The 21,892-nt window shown below is 40.6% G+C and overlaps 1 protein-coding gene across 1 annotated transcript in view; it reads left to right on the forward strand.

The window, feature by feature from the left end:
* Nucleotides 1-17,326: 17,326 nt before the first annotated feature.
* The window catches only part of SREK1 (splicing regulatory glutamic acid and lysine rich protein 1), a 59,735-nt gene continuing 55,169 nt past the window's right edge, over nucleotides 17,327-21,892 (forward strand). Inside the window, exon 1 of the mRNA XM_007952873.2 lies at nucleotides 17,327-17,487. Coding sequence (XP_007951064.1) covers nucleotides 17,327-17,487 — 161 coding nt within the window. The remainder of the gene's footprint in view (nucleotides 17,488-21,892) is intronic.

The raw sequence follows: 21,892 nt of genomic DNA on the forward strand, positions 1-21,892 counted from the left end.
CTTCAAGGAGACATTTTTGCTCTTCAACACTTGAAAGAGGTCTTTTTTGCAGCAGATTTGCCCAATGCAATATGTTGTCTGATGTCTTGACTGCTGCTTCCATTGGCGTTGATTGTAGAATCAAGTAATATGAAGTCCTTGACAACTTCATCTTTTCTCTATTTATTGTGAAGCTGTTTATTGGACCAGTTGTGAGGATTTTTGTTTTCTTTGTGTTGAGACGTAATCCATACTGCAGACTGTAGTCTTTAATCTTCATCAGTAAATCCTTCAAGTTATCCTTATTTTCAGCAAGCAAAGTTGTGTCCTCTGTGTATCTCAGGTTGTTAACGAGTCTTCCTCCAATACTGATGCCTTGTTCTTCTTCATAGAATCCAGCTTCTTGGATTATTTGCTCATCATACAAGTTGAATAAGAATGGTAAAAGGATACAACCTTGATGCACTCCCTTCTTGATTTTGAACCATGCAGTATCCCCTTGTTCTTTTTGAACAACAACCTCCTGGTCTATGTACAGGTTCCTCCATTAGTATAATCAAGTGTTCTGGAATTCCCATTCTTTTCAATGTTATCCATAATTTGTTATGATCCACATAATCAAATACATTGGCATAGTCAATAAACATAAGTAAACATTTTTCTGCTATTCTTCACTTTCAGCTAAGATCCATCTGACATCAGCAATGATATGCCTCATTCCCTGTCCTCTTCTGAATCCAGCTTGCATTTCTGGAAGCTCTCCATCAATATATTGCTGCAACTGTTTTTGAATTATCTTCAGTAAGATTTTATTGCATGCGATATTAATGATATTGTTTGATAATTTCCACATTCTGTGGGATCAACCTTTCTTTGGAATGACAAATACGGATCTCTTTCAATCAGTTGGCCAGGTAGCTGTCTTCCAAACCTCTTGGCATAGCCGGGTGGGTGCCTCTAAGAGGGGCGTCCATTTGTTGAATCATCTCAATGGGTATTCCGTCAATTCCTGGAACCTTGTTCTTCACCAATTCCTTCAGTGCAGCTTCAACTTCTTCCTTCAATACCACTGGTTCTTGATCATATGTCACCTCCTGGAATGGATGAATATCAACCTGTTCATTTTGGTACAGTGACTCTGTATATTCCTTCCATTTTCTTTCGATGCTTCCTGAATCATTCAATATTTTGTCCATAGAATCTTTCAATATTGCAACTCAAGGCTTAAATTTTTTCCTCATTTCTTTCAGCTTGAGAAAGGCTGAGCACATTCTTCCCTTCTGGTTTTCAACTCCAGATTTTTGCACATTTCATTATAGTAATTGGCTTTGTCTTCTTGAGCTGCTCTTTGAAATCTGTTCAGCTGTTTTATCTTGTTATGTCTTCCACTTGCTTTAGCTACTCTCCTCTCAAGGGCTAGTTTCAGAGTCTCTTCTGGTATACATTTTGGTCTTTTCTTCCTTTCTTGTCTTTTTAATGACCTCTTGCTTTCTTTATGGATGATGTTCTTGATGTCATCCCACAATTCTTCTGGTTTTTGGTCACTGGTGTTCAATACATCAAATCTATTCTTTAGATGGTCTCTAAATTCAGGAAGGATATAATCAAGGTCATATTTTGGCTCTTGTGAACTTGTTTTAATTGTCCTCAACTTCAACTTGAACGTGCATATGAGAAGTTGATGCTCTGTTCTGCAATCAGCTCCTGGCCTTGTTTAGGCTGAACATATTGTATTTCTCTATCACCTCTTGCCACAGATATAGTCAATCTGATTCCTGTGTAGTTCATCTGTTGAAGTCCATGTATATAACTGTTGTTCATGTTGTTGAAAAAAGGTATTTGCCAAGAATAAGTTGTTGGTCTTGCAAAATTCTATCATGCAATCTCCAATGTTATTTCCATCACCAAGGCCATATTTCCAACTACTGGACTCTTCTTTGTTTCCAACTTTTGTGTTCCAGTCACCAGTGATAATCGACACATCTTGATTGCATGTTTGGTCAATTTCAGACTGCAGAAGTTGGTAGAAATGTTTAATTTCCTTATCTTTGGCTTTGGTGGTTGGTGTACAGATTTGAATAATATTTGAATAATGTTCTGGTTACCTAGTGCGACTCTGACAAGAATATACCACAAATGAGATGGCCTTAACAAACAGGAGTTTATTCTTACAATTTGGAGGCTTTAAGTCCAAGTTCAAGTGCCAGGATCTAGGCACTGGGTGAAAGCCCCTCAACCCTGGGGTCTAGCTCTGCCTCCTGTTACCAGCCCACTGGAGCTAGAGACATTTCTTCACTCAGACACCTGCTGGCTGCTGAGGCTGAAAAACCCAAGTTTGACAAGTAAAAAGGCACAGTCCCAATGTTACCAAACCACACGGCAGGCGATTAACTTAAGTCCACTGTAAGTCCCAAGTTCATCAGAGCATAGCAGGATGCTGAGCAAATGACATGGCTACATGCAGGGCCCAAGCATGCCATAGGCTAGAGACCATTCCCAAGCCTTCACCTTATATACAGGAAGCAGACCATATCCCAAAGGCAGCTACTCAGCTGCTTGTGGTAGATCCCTCCATGGAGCTGATTGCCAGTCTCATCATGGGGAATAACTACCACCAGCTGCCCAGCCAGTCAACCAGGCTCAGCCAAGTTGACACACAAACATAACTACCACAAATAATCTGAAAAATATTAACTGGTCTTCCTTGTAGGCATATGGATATTATCCTATCATTGACAGCATTGTACTTCAGGACAGTCTTTGTGATAATGAATGCCACACCATTCCTCTTCAATTTGCCATTCCCAGCATAGTAGATCATAGGGTTGTCTGATTCAAAATGGCCATTATACTGCCTGCCAGTCTTGAGCTTGTCAGTCCCTACAGCTGTGTGAATTGGGAAAAGCCTCCAGCTTGATGTTTGATTCAGGAACTTGAGACTTGCCAGCCTCTATAAGTGTGTGAGCCATTTTCCTAAGATAAAATTTTCTTTCTATCTATCCATCTATCTATCTATCTATCTAGTTGTAGATAGACAGATAGGTAACTTTTAGTTAGGACAGGTACTCTAGAGAGTTTTACTTGTCTAGAGTACCTGTTAGGACAGGCACTCTAGAGAGTTTTACTTCTCTAGAGTACCTGTCCTAACATAGCCAGTTATCTGGTTTCTGCCTGGATCAGAACACTGCTCACAATAATTCAAAATGAGTGCTATTCCAGTTGGCAGTTTACTGCTCCTTGCTCACTGTTTTCATTCAGTCTCTTCCTTTCATCAGTATTTGATCTACTTCTTTATCCTTCCCTTTGAAGCTTTGGGTTCCAGGATAGTCATCCATATTTGTTTGATTTAGTTACCCAAGTCTTTGTTGTAGAGGGTCTGGGTAGTGTACCTGCCTAATCTGCCATCTTGGATCTTCCTCTAGAAAATATTTTTAATTTAATGGAAAGGAATGTACACCATCTCAAAACCTGAAGACAGCTTCAAAGAGAATTTTATAGCATTAAATGCTTATATTAGAAAAGAACAAGTTCCCAAATCAATAATCCAGGCTTCTACTTTAAGAAATTGGAAAAAGAAAAAGAAATGAAACCCAAAGCATGCAGAAGAAAGGCAATTATAATAATAAGCAGAAATCAATGGAGTTGAAAACAGAGAAATAGAGAAAAATCAATGAATTTAACAGCTCACAGCAACTGTGAAGACAACAATCAGCATTGTCAATACCAGAAGGACCAGAATGGACCATGTCCTTGAAGAATTGTGGTTGTTGCTAGTGCTTTTCAAGTAAAATCCCTTTGAAACTCAACTTTAAGATGAGAAAAAACAAAAGAAGTGTATGTTTAAGTTAAAATATGTATTAAATGCAATTAAATACTTTTGAACATTAACCCTTTCGTTTCCATTTAAAGATTGATGACTAATCTAGTGCTTCAGATTTTCAAAAGTCCTTGCTTCTCCTCTGTAAGATTTCCACTAGGTGATAAGGAAATTTGGCTTGTGATTTCAAGTATAATTTTTACAAGAGTGATTTTATAGATTTGAGAATTATATTTTATCCCATAGGTATCATTTCTAGCTCTGAATTCAACCTTAACCTTAACCAATATAAAAATCTACTTTCCTTTGGTAAGCGATTACTTTTTTTTAACATATTCCACGTCACCTTGTTTTGTATTCAGCATATAATTAATGATACCAGAAAACAGATACCTGAAACCACTATAGTCATTTTAGGCAGAAAGGAATTCAGCATATTAAGGGATGGAGAAGCAGGGTCTACATTGTACTTCGAGGAATGACTCAGAGTAATATTATAAAGCTAGCCTACTGCTCCTTAGAATCAAGAATGGCCAGACTTCATCTCACCTACTTTGGTTATCAGAAGGGATCATTATCTGGAGAAGGATATCATGCGTGGTAAAGAGGTGGGTCAGTGAAAAAGGGGAAGACCCTCAACAAGATGGATTGACACACAGTGGCTGCAATGATGAGCTGAAGTAGAGCAAGGATAGTGAAGGTGATGCATGACTGGGCAGTGTTCTGTTCAGTTGTATACTGGGTTGCTTTGAGTTGGAGCTGACTTGGTGGCACCTAACAACAACAACAACAATAACAAAAGCCAACCAGTGGAGGTGTTGTCTCTTCTACAATAGTTAAATTGTGGGGTCTATAGGCTGCCATTGCAGTCACTGGTTCTAGAAATATACTGACTTATATGTGTTCCAACTATCAGGGAAGTAACACAAAAACTTTTAAACACAGGAATAAACTACTTTGTCTACAATCTCAGGAGATCTGGTGGCATAGTGGATAAGGCACATGACTGCTAACTGGAGGGTCAGTGGTTCAAATCTACCAACTGCTCCACAGAAAAAAAACTGGTCGATCTATTTCCATAAAGATTTACAGCTTTGGAAACCCAATGGGTTGCTATGAGTCAGAAACAACTCAATGGCAGTGAGTTTATCTACAATCTAGAGATTAGGAAGCTGCTGCCAGAATGTTTGTGGAGTCATGTCATGCTCAGCTGCTAGATCTGCACTGACAAAAATGGATATCTTGTGTCCTGCTTTTTAGCACACTTAAAGCTTGAACCTTAAGCATCTCAGCTTCAAAATAAAAGAAAAACTCTCTGCCTCCTTATCAACAGAAGTAGCAGAAGAGGCAAAAACATGGCATCATCCTTGTGTACACCCTCTGTTTTGGTTACTTAGAGATGCACTAACAGAACAGGCTTTAACAAACGGGCTTTATTCTCTTACAGTTTAGGAGGATAGAAGTCCTAGGGGCTGGATGAAAGCCCCTCAACGTTGGGCTCCAACTCCACCTCTTGCTCTTGGCCCACTGAAGCTGGAGGCTTCTCATAACTCAGACAACTGCTGGCTGTTGAGGCTAACAAACCCAAGGTTGACAAGTAAAATGTCAGAGTCCTAAATTTATCAAGCAACATGGCAGGCCACTAGTTCAAGTCCAGAAACAGTCTCAAGATCGGCAGACAACATAGCATGCCACTGAGATGAAGACTTGGCCAGATGCAGGATCCAGATGTGCCAAAATGCTCAAAACCTTTCTCAAAGTGTCTTCTTATATACTGGAAGCAGACCACATCTTAATTAAGAGCATATATGCAACATGAATGGCCAACATTGTTTTCAGGGGGAACCAACTGAAAGCATTCCCCTTATGTACAGGTACAAGACAAGGATGGCTTTTTATCATCACTCCTATTCAATACTGTATTGGAAGTACCAGACAGAGCAATAAGACAAGAAAGGGAAATAAAAGGCTTCTACATTGGCAAAATAAAAGAACTAAACCTACCTTCATTTCAGATGATATGACATATACATAGAAAATTCCAAGGCTCTGTAAGAAAAATAGTGGAACCAACCGAAAGATGAGCCAACAGAAAGTGGAAATTATCAAACAATATCATTAATTATCACACGCAAGTAAAATCTTGCTGAAAATAATTCAAAATCGGTTGCAGCAGTATGCTGACGGGGAAATTCCAGAAAAGCAAGCTGGATTCAGAAGAGGATGTGGAACAAGGAATATCATTGCTGATGTCCAATGGATCTTAGCTGACAGCAAAGAATACCAGAAAGATGTTTACCTATGTTTCATTGACTATGTGAAGGCATTGAATTGTGTGGATCATAACAAATTATGGATACTATTGAGAAGAATGGGAATTTCAGAACAATTGATTGTGCTCATGAGAAACTTGTATATAGACCAGGAGGCTGTCATTTGAACAGAACAAGGGGATACTGCATGGTTTAAAATCAGGAAAGTTGTGTGTCAGGGTTGTATCCTTTCACCATACTTATTCAACCTGTATGCTGAGCAAATAATCTGAGAAGCTGGACTATATGAAGAACGTGGCATCAGGATTGGAGGAAGTCTCGTTAATAATCTGCGATGTGCAGACAACAAACTTGCTTGTTGAAAGGGAAGATGACTTGAAGCACTTACTGATGACAATTAAAGACTACAGTCTGCAGTATGGATTACACCTCAACATAAAGAAAAGGAAAATCCTCACAACTAGACCAATAAGCAGCATCACAATAAATGGAGAAAAGATTGAAGTTGTCAAAGATTTCTTATTACTTGGTTCCACAATGGAAGCAGCAGTCAAGAAATCAGACAATGTATTGCACTGGGCAAATCTGCTTGCAAAAGACCTCTTTAAAGTGCTGAAGAGCAAAGATGTCTCCTTGAAGACTAAGGTGTACCTAATCCAAGCCATGGTATTTTCAATCACCACATATGCATGCAAAAGCTGGACAATGAATAAAGAAGACCAAAGAAAAATTGAGGCTTTTGAGTTGTGATGCTGGGGAAGAATACAGAAAGTACCACAGACTTCCAGAAGAACTAACAAATCTGTCTTGGAAGAAGTGCAGCTGGAATGCTCCTTGGACGCAAGAATGGCCAGACTTCGTCTCACCTTCTTTGATCAAATTGTTAGAAGGGACCAATGCCTGGAGAAGGATATCATGCTTGGTAAAGTGGAGGGTCAGCAAAAAAGGGGAAGGCCTTCAATGAGGTGGATTGACACAGTGACTGCAACAATGAGCTCAGGTATAGCAAGGATTGTTAGGCTGGTGCAGGACCAGGCAGTGTTTCATTCTGTTGTACATAGGGTTGCTATAAGTCAGAGCCAACTCAACGGTACCACCAACAACAATAACTGAAAGTTTCAGCAAAGTGGCAGGGTAGGAGATCAATGTACAAAAATCAGTTGGATTCCTTTGTACTAATGAAAAGAACTCTGAAATGGAAATCAGGAAAACAATACCATTTATAATAACTACCTCAAAAAAATGAAATTCTTAGGAATAAATCTAAGCAGAGATACAAAAGACTTATAGAAAGAAAACTAGAAAAGATTATTATAAGAAACAAAGAGACATACATAAATGGAAGAATATAGCATGATCATGGACAGTAATATTTAATATCATGAAAATGTAAGTACTACCCAAAGTGATCTACAGATATAATCCAATCCCAATCCAGACTCCATCATCTTTCTTGAAAGAGATGGAAAAACTAATCACCAACTTTATACGGAAAGGAAGGAGACCTCAGTTAAGTTAGGCACTAATAAAGAAGAGCAAAGTAGGTGGCCTCATATTCCCCATTATCAAAACCTACTACATAATCCTGGTACTTAAAACAGCCTGGTCTTGGTACAACAAAAGACACATAGACCAATGGAACAAAATTGAAAACTCAGCAGTAAATCCATACACCTGTGGATAGGTGATTTTTAACAAAGGGCCAAAACTCATTAAATAGGTAAGAGATAGCCTCTTTAATAAATGATGCTGGCAGAACTGGATATCCTTTTGCAGAAAAATGAAATAAGACCCATAACTTACACCATATATAAAAATGAACTCAAGTTGGAACAAAGACCTGAATGTGAAACCTAAAATCGTAAAGACCATCAACAAAAAAATAGGGACAAATTTAGAGAACCTAATTCAGGGCCTAATTACTATCGAACATAACTAAAAATGCACAAACACCAGAAGACAAAATAGAAGAGTAGGACCTCCTAAAAATTAAACATTTGTGTGCATCAAAAGATTTCACCAAGTGTGAAAAGAGCACCCATGGACTGGGGAAAAAAAAGTTTGGCAATGACACATCAGACAAGGAGATAATCTCCAAAATTTATAGAAAATTTCAACACCTTAACAACAAAAAGACAATCCAATTGAAAAATACGCAGAGGACTTGAACAGACACTTTGCCAAAGAAGGCATTCAGGCAGCTGACTAATGCAAGAAGAAATGCTTAGCCATTAGAGAGATTCAAATCAAAACAATGAGATATCATTGCACCCCAACACTAACAGCAAAATTAAAACACACAGAAACCAACAAATGCTGTTGAGGGTGTGGAGAGACTGGAACCTTCATACACTGCAGTTGGGACTGTAAAATGATGCAACCGCTGTGGGAAGCGATATGGTGCTTCCTTAACAAGCTGGAAATAGAAATACCATATTATTCAACAATCCCACTGCTAAGTATATATCCTAGAGAAATAAGGGCCATGATACAAACAGAATTATGCACACCTATGTTCATGAGAGCACTATTCACAATAGTAAAAAGATGGAAACAACCTAAATGCCCATCAATGGAGAAATGGATTAACAAACTATGGTATATACACACAATGGAATTCTACGCAATATTAAAGAACAATGATGAATCTGTGAAACATTTCACAACATAGATGAACTTAGAGGACAAGGTGCTGAGTGAAAGTAGTCGATCGCAAAAGGAAAAATATTGTATGAGACCACTACTGTAAAAAGTCAAGAAAAGGGTTTCACAAAAAAAAAATATATATATTCTTTGAGGGATATGAGGGGTGGGTAGGGAAGGGAAGGGAGGGTAAACCACTAACCAGAGGGTAGACACATACTATCTTGGGTGAAGGGGAAGGCAAAACAACAATAACAACAACAAAGTAATAATAAAAGCAGTCAGGAACTTTACTTGCAAAAGTCCTTTAAGGAAATCACTCAAGGATGTTGTGATAGTTGGAGCTGTGTGTCAACTTGGCTGGACCACAATTCTGTGTGGTTTGAGCTGTTGTGGTGTGGTTGTTCCCATGATGGGATCAGATGATTATGTTCTGAGTGGCCAATCTGTTGAAAGGGTGTGGCCTGCTTCCAGTATATCTGTGGACATCCTGGGAGAGGAGACATTCTTCTGTGGATCACGATTCTGTTGTGCTGCCTACAACGGTCTGTGAGTGAACAATACACCATTTGGCCTGGAGATCTTGGATTCGTCATTCCTTGGAGTCAACAGCCGGTGGACTGCCTGCCAGCCTTGAGCTCCTCAGCCCCTGCTGCTGCAAGAGTCTCCAGCTTGACGTGGAAAAGCTTCCAGCTTGACCTTTGATCCAGGAACTTTGGGCTTGCCAGCTTCTGTAAGTGTGTGAGCCATTTTCCTAAGATAAATTTCTCTATATATACATATACATAAGCTTTACTGGTTTTATTTCTCTAGAGAACCCAATCTAACACAGATGTTCTCTAGCAAAATGAGGGGAAAGCCAAGAAGACAGAGGACTCAGGAAAGATTGAATCCAATCTAGGGGACTGACACCATATTATTTTGTAATGTACAGAGATAGAAAGATAGTGGTTCCCAAAGCTGGAGAATTATTGGATGATTCATCTTATTGGAAGCATTCTAGTTCTAGCAGCAACAATGGGTGGCTGGAGAAGTCCCTGAGAACATTCAGCAATGTCTTCCATGGCATCTACCTCAGGCAATGACCCAGCAGGAACAGTTGGGTTAATCCCATCAAACTGAGGTGGAAGGGATAATGGTTTTACAGTAATCCTTTCAGATGGGAAGGATTCAACAGAATTTACAGAATTTATCCTCATCTTCCTAACTATCTGCCCATATGTCCCCATTCCAGGTTTCAAGATCCCATTTTTTCACAGGATGTCCATAAATATATTGGAAGCAGGCCACATCCCTAGGGAAACTCCCTTTCAATGGATTGGCTGCTCAAAACATATACATCTGATCCCATCAAAGAATAACCCACGTCACAACTGCTTAAACCACATAGAATTGTGGTCCAGCCAAGATGACGCACAGCTCCAACTATCACAGTATCTGAATGTCTGTTGCTATAGGTCCCAGAAATACCGTGGTCACTTCCATGCCTAAGATTTTTTTTGTGCAATTGTTCCTGCAAGTCCATTAAGTTCCTTGATCTTCCTACAAATTTTGTTTTGTTTAAACTGGCTGAAGTCTACTAAAATTCCTAAAGCTGCCCTAGGTCTCATCTCTTCTCAAGTTTTGGTTAGTCAATTATTTCTGTCATTCCTGTCATCATCGTCTCCATCTTCCTTTCTGTCCAAGTTAGATGGATCCATTTGTTAATAATAAAAATAAATAAAATTGTAATGTCAATAATAAGGTTCCAAAGCTAATTCACTAGAGACATAAACTAATAGTGAGTTCTAGGTCCTGAAGGAAAAGGGTCTAGTGGTTAGGACAAAGGAAAACTATGATAGTATATTCTTCTTTTCTGGAAGAGTCCTATTTAAAAACTCACTCACCCTATCCATCTGTCTGTTTATCTATCTATCTATGATCTGCTGTATTTCTTCTCCAATAGTGCACCCACATAAATGTACACACATATATAACAGAAATGACAAAATTATATTAAAAAGTTCTGGCATAGCACACCAGTGCATATACCATGCATGTGAAGCCAGGTGGCAGGACGGTGTGGGTGTGGGCACACACTGCCCTGGCCCTGCAAGGCCTCTGGGTAGCCAGTCAGATCCTTTTCATCTGAGTAACAGGTATGTGATCCCTCTGTGCCCACGGCTGCCCCATGGTGTCCGTATAGACAGGAGATTCAAAAGGCCCAAGTGCGGTGGCTGGCTATCTGGATGGCAGAAAAGGTGGCACATGGCTGTGGCATGCCGGCCTCACCTACCTGAGTGGCCTCTCCAGCCCAGAATGTGCTGCTCTGACAAAGGCTTTTTCCAGGGCAGAAAATATGATTTTTTCCTGCATTGGAGAAAGCAGAATCCTGCTGAGAGAGGGGCTGCTTTAGAAACTCAAGAGTAGTCTGGCAAGGATCGGCTGCTGGGAACCAAACCTCTGCATCAACAGGCACCAACAAGAAAACTTAAATCCATTGGACAGGGAAAAAACGTGAAACTGAAGTCAGCAACATGTAAAAAATATTGGTATAGTGTGGTTATGAAAATAACGGGAGTTATGCAGTATGTGAAAACCTGTACTACACGGTTTATTACTATGAAAGCATGGTACACACGCTCAGTTCTCATCTCATTTCTAACCAGTCTGTTAACCTTTCTTCCTGTGCTTTCATCCTGTCCTAAGACTATACTAAGCACTCCTCATTCAAAGACTACTTATAGATTCTTCTTACTTGAAATTGCTTCTAAATTATTTCCTTAAATTTCCTTTTAAGTTCCATAGAGTGGATTCACATATTTTACTTGTTAGAGAAGCAAAACAAGATTAAACAAAGGCACCAAAGCTTTTTCTTGCAAGTACTGTATAGCCTGTACTCATCATAGAAGTCTCTTCAGCAGGAAGACATAGAGAGGTACATGAGAGGTACAGACAACAAAGATGAACCTTTTGCACATACAGTACTGCATTGTCAGTGATGGCAAACATTGACCTATGGGTGGATAGATGGGTGGACAGGCTGAATGATTAGGTATGCCGATGCAGGGAGTGTGCCCATGACCATGTATAGGGTTGGCAGACCATATTTCTGTAAGTGTGTTTGTATGTTATGTAAGAATTTCTAGGTATATAGCAGAGCTGACAAGGGACAAGGCTGTAGTCATTTCTTGGCCATAGCCAAGGAACACACCCAGAGGAACAAGTAGTTGGATCTGTGGGCTTGGGACCATGGTCACAGGGGACATTGAGCTCAATTGGCATAACATACTACACAGAAACTTGTTCCACATCCTACTTTCGTGAGTAGTGACTGGCATCTTAAAAGCTTGCAAGCGGCCATCTAGATACAACCATGGGCACTATGTAGGGTCCTGGGCATGATGATTTATGCTCAACCACTAACCTAAAGATTGACAGTTTGAACCCATCCAGCAGCACCATGGAAGAATGGCCTGGCAATCTGCCTCTTTAAAGATTACAGCTAAGAGAACCTGATGGAGCAGTCCTACTCTCTAACACGTGGAGTCACCATGAATCCTAATTGACTTGATGGGAGTGGGTTAGGTTTTGGTTGGTATGGCATAATTTTGAGTCATTACTGGTTCATTAGTTGAATTCTTACCTTCCACAAGGGAGACCTGGGTTTGATTCCCAGCCAATGCACCTCGGGTACAGCAACCTCTCATTGGTCAGTGGAAGCTTGTGTGGTGCTATGATGCTGAACAGATTTCACTGGATCTTCCAGTCTAAGACAGACTAGGAAGACAGTCCTGGTGATCTACTCCTGGAAATGACTCAATGAAAATGCTATGTCCAATCCACAACTGATTATGAGATGGCACAGGCACAAGCAGTCTTTCATTCCACTGTGTGTGGTGTCATCATGAGTTGGGGGCCAACCTGATGGCAGCTAACAACAATGTGGCACTATTTACCCAGTCCCCTAAGCCAGAAACCTCAATTCCTCTCTCTGCTTTACCATCAACAGGTGATTACTAAGTCCTGCTGTTCTGATTACCGAGTGCCGCTCTGACAAGAATATATCACAAATGGGATGATGGCTTGAAGAAACAGGAGTTTATTCTCTAATATTTTGGAGGCTTTAAGTCCAATTTCAAAGTGCCAGGCTCTCGGGGCTGGGTGAAAGACCCTCAATCTTAGGCTTTAGCTCTGACTCCTCCTCCTGGCCCACTGAAGCTAGAGGCTTTTCTTCACTCAGACAGCTAGCTGCTGGCTGAGACTGACAAGCCCAAGGTTGACAGGTAAAAAGGCACCGTCCTGATGTTACCAAACCACATGGTAGGTCATTAATTCAAGTCCATTGAAAGTTGCAAGGTTGGCAGAGCATGGCAGCCTGCTGAACGATGACTTGGCTACATGCAGGGTTCAAGTGTGCCATAAGCTGGAGACCATTCCCAAAGCTGCTTCTTATATACAGGAAGCAGACCACGAACCCAAAGCAGCTACTCCGCTGCTCCAATAAATTCCACCATGGAGTTAATTACCAATTGCACCATGGGGAATAACTATATCCAGCTGCCCAGCCACTCAACCAGGCCCAGTCACGTTGACACACAAACTTAACCACCACACCTGCTAAGTGTGCTGCTTTTACAACCTTCTGAACTAGTGGTTCTGAAAGTGTGGTTCTTAGATCAACAGCATCACCTGACAACTTGTTAGAAATGTAAATATTTAGGGCCCACTCCAGAGCTACTGAGTCAGAAACTCTAGAGATGGGGCCATTAATCTGTTTTAACAAGCCTGCTACATGATTCTGGTCCACAATCAACTTTGAGAACCACTGTTTGAAACTATTGGCATGTGCTGTCAAGTTGGACTTGACTCATAGTGACCGCTCCTTGGGTTTCCTAGACAGTATCACTACATAACTAGATTGCCCAACTTTCCTTCCTAGGAGTGGCCAGGTTTCTAGTTAGCAATCAAGTGCCTTAGGCACTACACTATAGTGATTGTTAATCCTTGGGACCCATTTTTGGGCTTCAGGAGCACCAAGAAGCACAGGTAAGGGTACCTAATACTTCTTATGTTTTTCTGAGTGGATAGCTTTTATTCCTCTTATCTTCATATGAGGTCAAAGACTCTCAAATTTGAAATAATTCCTGTGTTCCATTACTAGCACTTACCTTGGTTTAGAACCTCATCATATTTTAGCTAGATTACTACAATAATTCCCTCACAGTCCCTTTGCCTTTAGTCTCGACTCTTCAGTTCATCTCCATGTTGCAGGTAGAGTGATTTCTCCAAAGCATGAATCTGATGGTCATTCTCCTGCCCAAAGATCTTCAATGGCTGCCATCAGTTTATGAGACCTCTTATCATAAATACCCTTCATCAAGTCTTATTCTTCTGCATATTTTCCTAGTCATTCTGCCTTTGTGCTAATAAAAAACTTTGGCTATCCCAAACATCACTTAGTACTCCCATACCTTCTGCCTTTGTACATTCTGCACACTCAGCCTGAAATGCCCTTTCACTGCTCCTTCCTCCCTAATTCTTAAATGTTTAAGATTCAACTCAAACATCATCTCTTTTGTCAAATCTTTGGTTAGGGTTAAAGTGGCCCTCCTATGTGCTTCCAATTTCCCCTATTTTTACCCATATGGCAGCAGTTCTCAAATGTTTTGGTTTAAGACCCTTTTATATTCTTAAAACTTGAGGACTCCAAGGAACTTTTAGTTACATTGAGTCAGCTGACTCATGTGGACCTTATGTATAACAGAACAAAACGTTGCCAGATCCTGTACACCATCTTCATGATCACTGGATGCTTGAGTACATCGATTTGGCTACTGTGTCAATCCATCTCATTGAGGGGTTTCCTTCATTTCAAGTGACCCTCTGCTTTACCTACCATGATGTCTTTTTCCAGTGATTTGTCTTCCCTGATGACATGTACGAAATAAACAAGCCGAAGTCTCGCCATCCTCATTTCTATATTTACCATATAAGAAATTAAATTTGAAATAAAAAAAAAATTAATTTAAAAATAACAATAAACTGTTTTGTTAATATAAATGATTTACTTTTATGATAAAATCACATTTTTGAGAAAAATTTGTGAAAAGAGTGGCTTTAATTTACAATTTTTAGACCTGTTTAATATCTGGTTTAATAAACAATAGCCAGATTCACAAATCTATTTCTGCATTCAATCTGCAGTAATACAATTTGTTTGCAATATATGAAGAAAACTTGATCTCATAGAGTTGGAAAATGGAAAAGTATTTTCATAGCCTTTTCAGATAATTCTAGATATTCTTCTTTGATACTACATCAAACTCAACAAGTAGTTGTTTTTTTAGAGTGTACCAGCAACATGGAATATGAATCTGAAACCGTATCAATGGACTTTTCATATTCTTCTGCATTAAAATCTACTGGTCTATCTTGTATTTTGAATGAATCTCTTTGATTTTCTATCAGTATGCATTGGTCATTTGAGAAAGTAAATTGTTCATTGATTTATGGAGATCTTCTGAATGTTGACACATTCCACTAAACAATATCAAAAACCTTACATTTATTGATATTATCAGTAATTTCATCAAAGGCTTTAACTATTGGCACGTTGTCAAGCTCAAGGTGGTCGACACAAGTTTTCAAAAAAATAATCACATAAGTGTTTTTTCTGAAAATAACAATCCCACCTGGACATACAACAAAATACTTTCCATTTTGTCTCACAAATTAAAAAGAGATGTACATTAAAGTGTTGTTGTTATTTGCCATCGAGTTGGCCCCAACTCATAGCGACCCCTCCTTGGGTTTCCGAGGCAGTATCACTACGGAAGTAGGATTGCCCAACAACCTTCCTTACGAGGAGTGGCTGGTGGGTTTGAACCGCCAGCCTTCTGGTTATCAGTCAAGTGCCTTAGGCACTATGCTACCAGAGCTCCCACATTAAAGTGAGGATTCAGTAATTTTTACTTCTTTGTCAAGGACATTGAGTGATATTACCTTATTTAAACATTTTTACATTTTTTATACTGTGAATGCATGGCAGGGAATACAAATACAACTCCTAGTGATGCCTGCTATGGTGCTAGCAGTTTTACCCACATTGCTTTTACACCATCAATCCAAATGTCTTCAAACTGAAAATGTCAATAAAAAGTCTTACTGTTACATCATTTTGACCTTGAGGACCCCCAGGGTTCTGTAGACCAGACTTTTGAGAAGAGCAGCCCTATAGTCTTCTATATTACTGTAATTTGTTTCTTATTTGATTGCAAATTCTGTAGACTGTAACTATCTTTATGTGCTCTTGTCTAACAGTGTCTGGTAAATAACACTCAATAAAAACCTGCAGAATAAGCAAATTACAAGTTATAAATTACCACACAGCCTTATTTTAGTGCTTTCTTCCATAACTTAATCCAAATTTACACATTTTGTAAAAATTTCCATTAAGACGCAGGTCAATTTTTTAAGTAGTTGGGGGTTGGTGCGCTGCGCATATACAATAATGACTTGCAGGCCTAGTGGTTAGGCGCTGGGCTGCTGAGAGGTTGGCAGTTCAAACTCACACCCAAAGGTTAACCATTGCTGTCGACTCATTCCGACTCAAAGCGACTCTACAGAGCAGAGTACTGCCCCATAGGGTTTCCAAAGCTATAAATTTTACGGAAGCAGACTGCCTCATCTTTCTCCCGCTGAGCGGCTGGCATTTGACTGCTAACCAGAAGGCTGGCAGTTCAAACCCACCAGCCCCTCTTGGGAAGGATGACAAGGCAGTCTACTTCCACAGAGACACCGCCTCGAAAACCCAACGAGGGGTCGCTATGAGTCGGAACTGACTTCACGGCAGTGAGTTTGGTTTGTTTTGTTTTTGGCCGAACCCTTAACTACTGCCCTACTAGGGCTTATCCCCGTAAAGATGGCAGCCAAGAAAACCCTATAGCATAGTCCTACTCTTGTCACCAGAGCTCTGGTAGCGTAGTGCCGAAGGCACTTGCCTGCTAACCAGAAGGCTGGCGGTTCAAACCCACCAGCCACTCCTCCGAAGGAAGGAGTATCACTACTTCCCTAGTGATACTGCCTGGAAACCCAAGGAGGGGGTCGCTATGACTCGGGTACCACTCGACGGCACAAAACAACAACAACACTCTTACCACATGAGGTTGCTATGAGTCCTAATCCATTTGATGGTACCCAAGAACAATATAGTTTTGTTAAGTATCAGTGATGCTCGAAAGTCCTTCCCCCTTCACACACCAGAAGGCCGCTATGTTTCCCAGTCCAACCCAGAGTAGAGACTGGAAAGAGCTGGATCTGCTAGGATCACAAGCTTTTAAGGGTACAAAATCGATACCCTGGGAGCAGGAGGAAGGAACAATACCCACAACACCTGGGATCTAGTCCGAGCCCGGAGCAGCCCAACATCCCCGGGGTTGCCGGAGGGACGCTTCCGGCTGGCGCGTGCAGCTCTGGGGAGCAGTGGAGTTGTGAAACTGGTGGCTAGACCTGCCCGGTGCTGTGAATTCGCCAGCGGGAGCGCGCTCGCGGCCGTACGTTCTCCGCTTTCCCAGCTCTGTCGCTGACGCGTCGTAGACGTTGGGGAGCGGGGAGGCAGCACGGCGGGCTCGGGATGAACAGCAGCGGCGGCTTCGGTTTGGGCTTGGGCTTCGGCCTCACTCCTACGGCGGTGATTCAGGTGACGAATCTGTCCTCGGCGGTGACCAGCGAGCAGATGCGGACGCTTTTTTCCTTCCTAGGAGAAATCGAGGAGCTGAGACTCTACCCCCCGGAGTAAGTGCTCGAGCTCGGCTGGGGGAGGGGCGCAGGCGCCATAGAGACCTCAACCGAGGCTTGAGGGAGAGCGGGGACTGGGGCGCGCGGCGCCCGGCACGTGACCGGCTGGGCTTACCTTAGTGCCCATATTTGATTAGGGCACCGTGATACAGTGCCCTGCTGTCCAGCTCACCTCTTTAGTCAGATTTTGGAGCCTAATTTCTACACGGAGCCCTTATAAAGGATTTAGAGAGGTTACCTTTTTATGCCTCCGGTACTTGCTGTGGTCGCTACTGCGTCTTCGGATTCAGTGCTTTTTTTTTTTTCCCGAATTTAAGATGGCCGCAGGTGGGCCTAGAGTAGTCCTCATGGCGAACGCCTGATAGCGTCTATGCCATGTGAAAATCGTGGGTGTTGCACCCGACAAACTGTCCAGTTACACCACTACTTTCAGGCCATTACCGCTGATTAGAAAATAGTTGATGACAGGGGAATTAGGGCTTTATTTGTTTCTCGGGGAGGTGTTCAGAGACTTAGTATTTTTTTGGTTGGATCACATTCATGTTTTTAAAGATTATGTCTAGTCGCCCTTTCGGCAACAGATTAAATTTTTCTCCTGTAAAGTCACACTACGTCAAGCCATTCAGAAAAAGTGTTAGTCGATGCACGATTATCCTTGCTGCATACTTACAAAGTCTGGATTACAGCTGGCATTTACAGGCCGCGCGGCCACTTCATAATTAGTATGTTTTAATTTCCCTTCTACGGTGTTACGTACTCTTAAAACTTGTAAGGGATTTGCAGGTTTTTCACGGTCCTACATCCAGGAACATTTTTTTTTTTTGAAACAGTACAGCTTAGAATCTCAAAATCTTCCATATTTTATTAAAAATCTGTTAAAGGATGGGGTGGTAGTTTCCAAGTTCTTAAAATTTCCATTTGATTTGATTTATTTCATAGTGAACTTATTTTCGGTTCTAGACGTATTTTTCCTTAATTGTCCATCTCAGTAAGTATAAAACAGCTCTCGGCTGCTGAGAGGTTGGCTATTTCGAATCTGTCAGCCGCTCTGCGGAAGAAAGATGTGGCAGTCTGCTTCCGTGAAGATTTACAGCTTTGTCCTATCTGGTCGCTGAGTCTGAATCTACTGGATGGCAGTAGGTTTTTCGTTTTGGTACGGCATAGATATGGCTAAAACTTAGTGTTGGCGTTTTTAAATTTTATCTTTTAAATTTTTCTCCTCTACTTTTTGCTTTGAAACATTTCAAACGCACAAAAACTAGAAAGAACAATACGTTTAATACTGATACTTCCTTTTCTGTCATTGATCAGTTGTTTGCTGTAGTTGCTTGCTTTTTCTCTTTAGGTATACTCACTCTCCCCCATCTTTTTGAAAATAGTGGCAGACATTCTGACTTAATCCCAAACATTTTAGCAGGTATCTCTTAAGAACAAGACAATCCTTTACATACCTACAGCAGTGGTATCTTATCCAAGAAATTTAACGTTGAAAAAAAAAATATAGCCTGTAGTTCAGTTCATATTCAAATATCCCAATCATTCTTTTTTTTTTTTTCTTTTGATTTTTGCTCCGAAATATAATCAGATCACTCACTGCATTCATCTATCTCAATAGCTCTGTGTCACCTCATTTTGGTCTGTCTTGACATTGACGTTTTGTCTTAGTTCATTTTGTTGTAATGATACATAATATGTTGTTGTTGTTATGTACCGTCGAATCAGACCCGACTCACAGTGAGCCCTCCTTGGGTTTCCTAGGTGGTATCACTACGGAAGTAGATTGCCCAACCTTCCTTCTGAGGAGTGGCTGGCAGGTTTGAACCATCAGCCTTCTGGTTAGCAGTCAAGTGCGTTAGGCACTATGCTACCAGAGCTCCCACACTTAAGATGGGCTTATCTGAATTACTACTTGATGATTAGATTCAGGTAACACATTCTTGCTTTTTTAATCAAGAGTACTGCATACATCCCAATTGGTTAATCGTGGCATATAAAGCTTTGAGTGTCTTATTTAACCTTTAAAAATGCTTTTAGCCATCTCTTTATTTAAGGACTTGGAACATTTTTTAATCATTGGGAAGAGGATTACTGTGTCCTGTAAGAATTGAATTCAGTGAACAAAATATTTTGAATATGAAGCTTTGTAAATTAACCGTGTTTTCAAGGTTGTAGTAGTAAGGTATCTCATATGCAGGAATATATCACAGAGTGTTCTTCATGGCCAGTGTAACACCATTTGCGTGGTTGAAACTTGTATTTGGGAGGATTACACTGTCAGAGGGAGCTTTGGTGGCATAGTGCCTAAGGCACTTAACTGCTAACCAGAAGGTTGGCGGTTCAAACCCACCAGCTACTCCTCAGAAGGAAGATTGGATTGGGCAATCTACTTCCCTAGTGATACTTCTAGGAAACCCAAGGAGGGATCACTATGAGTCGGAGATGACTCAATGGCACAAAACAACAACATGCTATCAGAACTGACACCTAGTAATGGGCTGTTTTTTGAAATCAACTGTTATTACTGGGAATTTAAAAGTGAAAGAGAAAAATAAAGTCCTATTTATTAAACATAAGGTTTACTAAACTCTAGGTGTTGTGTCACAAACTGTGATACATTTAGCAGTATTGTAACATATATATAACATGCCCAAACCTAAACCTACTAATCATAGCTAGTCTGTAAGACGGGTAGAACTGCCCCATAGCGTTAACAAGGCTGTAAATCTTTATGGAAGCCACACCTTTCTTCTAGGAGCAGCTGGTGATTTCAAATTGCCAGCATTTCAGTTAGCAACTGAGCGTTTAACCACTGTGCCACCAGGGCTCCTTAAATGTGTAGGCCATGTAAAATCCATAACCATTTTCCCACAAGTACAATACTAGATTCCTTATTGTTTTTCAGCAATACTGGCATGCTTTATCAATAAGCATGTAAGAAAGCTATCAGTTATGAAAGATACGTTTGAAGATTTGGGCTAAAATGGGTAAAAGTGCAATAGTAGTAGTTGTAATGAGATGGGTAATTGTTTTGGACTTATATTTTAGATGCTGGTTAGAAATTCGTTTGTTTTAAATTTGGAAATATATTTCATTAGAATGTGAAAAATGTTTCTCATTGAAATCTTAAGCTTTCATTTGCTAATAGGAAAATCCAAATTTTAGTTTTTAAACATTAAGAATTCTTGTTTGTAATTTGTCAGCCTTTTTGGTGTTGCCATATGGTAAGTATTCAGAATTATTTTAAATTTTACCCAGTAACCGAATCTCATGCAAGGTAACAAACGCAACACATTGCCATTCAGTCAGATACAACTCACAGCGACCCCTCCTTGGGTTTCCGAGGAGGCATCACTACGAAAGTAGATTGCCCAACCTTCCTTCCAAGGAGTACCTGGTGGGTTTGAACAGCCAGCCTTCTGGTTAGCAGTCAAGTGCCTTAGGCACTATGCTACCAGAGCTCCCACTGAATCTCATAGTTCATGAAAATCTTTTCACAGAAGTAAGAAATCTTTGTTTTTTAGTAAAATGTAATTGAGGTACAGTGCACGTACAGAAAAGTGCACAGATAAGTGTACAGCTTGATGGCATTTTTACAAAGTGAACGTACTTGTGTAACAAGCATTCAGATAAAAATCATGTGAATCCTAAAAGTTCACCTGTGTCCCCTTTCAAATAATTAACCCAAAGGATAACAATTTCCTTATTTTTAACACCTTAATTTTTTTTTTAATTGTGACTTGGGTGAAGATTTACAGAGCAAATTCACTCTCCATATAGCAGCTCACATATACTTGGTCTCATGTCATTGACCACAGTTTACCACAATGCAACAGCTCCCCTCCCACTTCCTCCCCATAGTTACCTCTTCCCAGTGTCCATCCCTCCATACACTCCTGCCCCCTGAGCTGTCTCCTTGTGCATAAGGAGCCCTTCTTTCTCCCATGATTGTTCTCTCCAAGGAGTGTATCTACTTGAGATAAATGTTCAACTCATTTGCCTGTATTTTGTTTGGCTGGGAAACCACAGGTGTGGGTTCAATTCCAGACCTGAAGGGCAGCTAGGGGCCATAGTCTCAATGGTTCCACCAGGCTCTATAGGACCAGCAAACCTGGTCCCCCCCTTTTTTTCCTCCAAAGGAATTTGAGTTTTGTTCCACATTGTTCTCCCTCTCTATGCAGGATCTCCTACATAGATCCCCTTCTAAGTGGATGACAGTGGTAGCCGGGCACCATCTAGTTCTTCTGGTCTCATAGTCGTATAGGCTACAGATCGGATGGTGTACCAGTCGCTAGGATTAATTGTTTCAGTGAATTTTGGTTTTCTTCATTCTTCTTTGCTCTGGACGAGGAGAGACCCATCGCTGCATCTACATGGCAGCTTGCTAACTTTTAAGATCCCAGTC

The sequence above is a fragment of the Orycteropus afer genome, unplaced genomic scaffold (assembly GCF_000298275.1).
Source record: "Orycteropus afer afer isolate SDZICR_OR568_19922 unplaced genomic scaffold, OryAfe1.0 scaffold00362, whole genome shotgun sequence".
In the NCBI taxonomy this organism is placed as follows: domain Eukaryota; kingdom Metazoa; phylum Chordata; class Mammalia; order Tubulidentata; family Orycteropodidae; genus Orycteropus; species Orycteropus afer.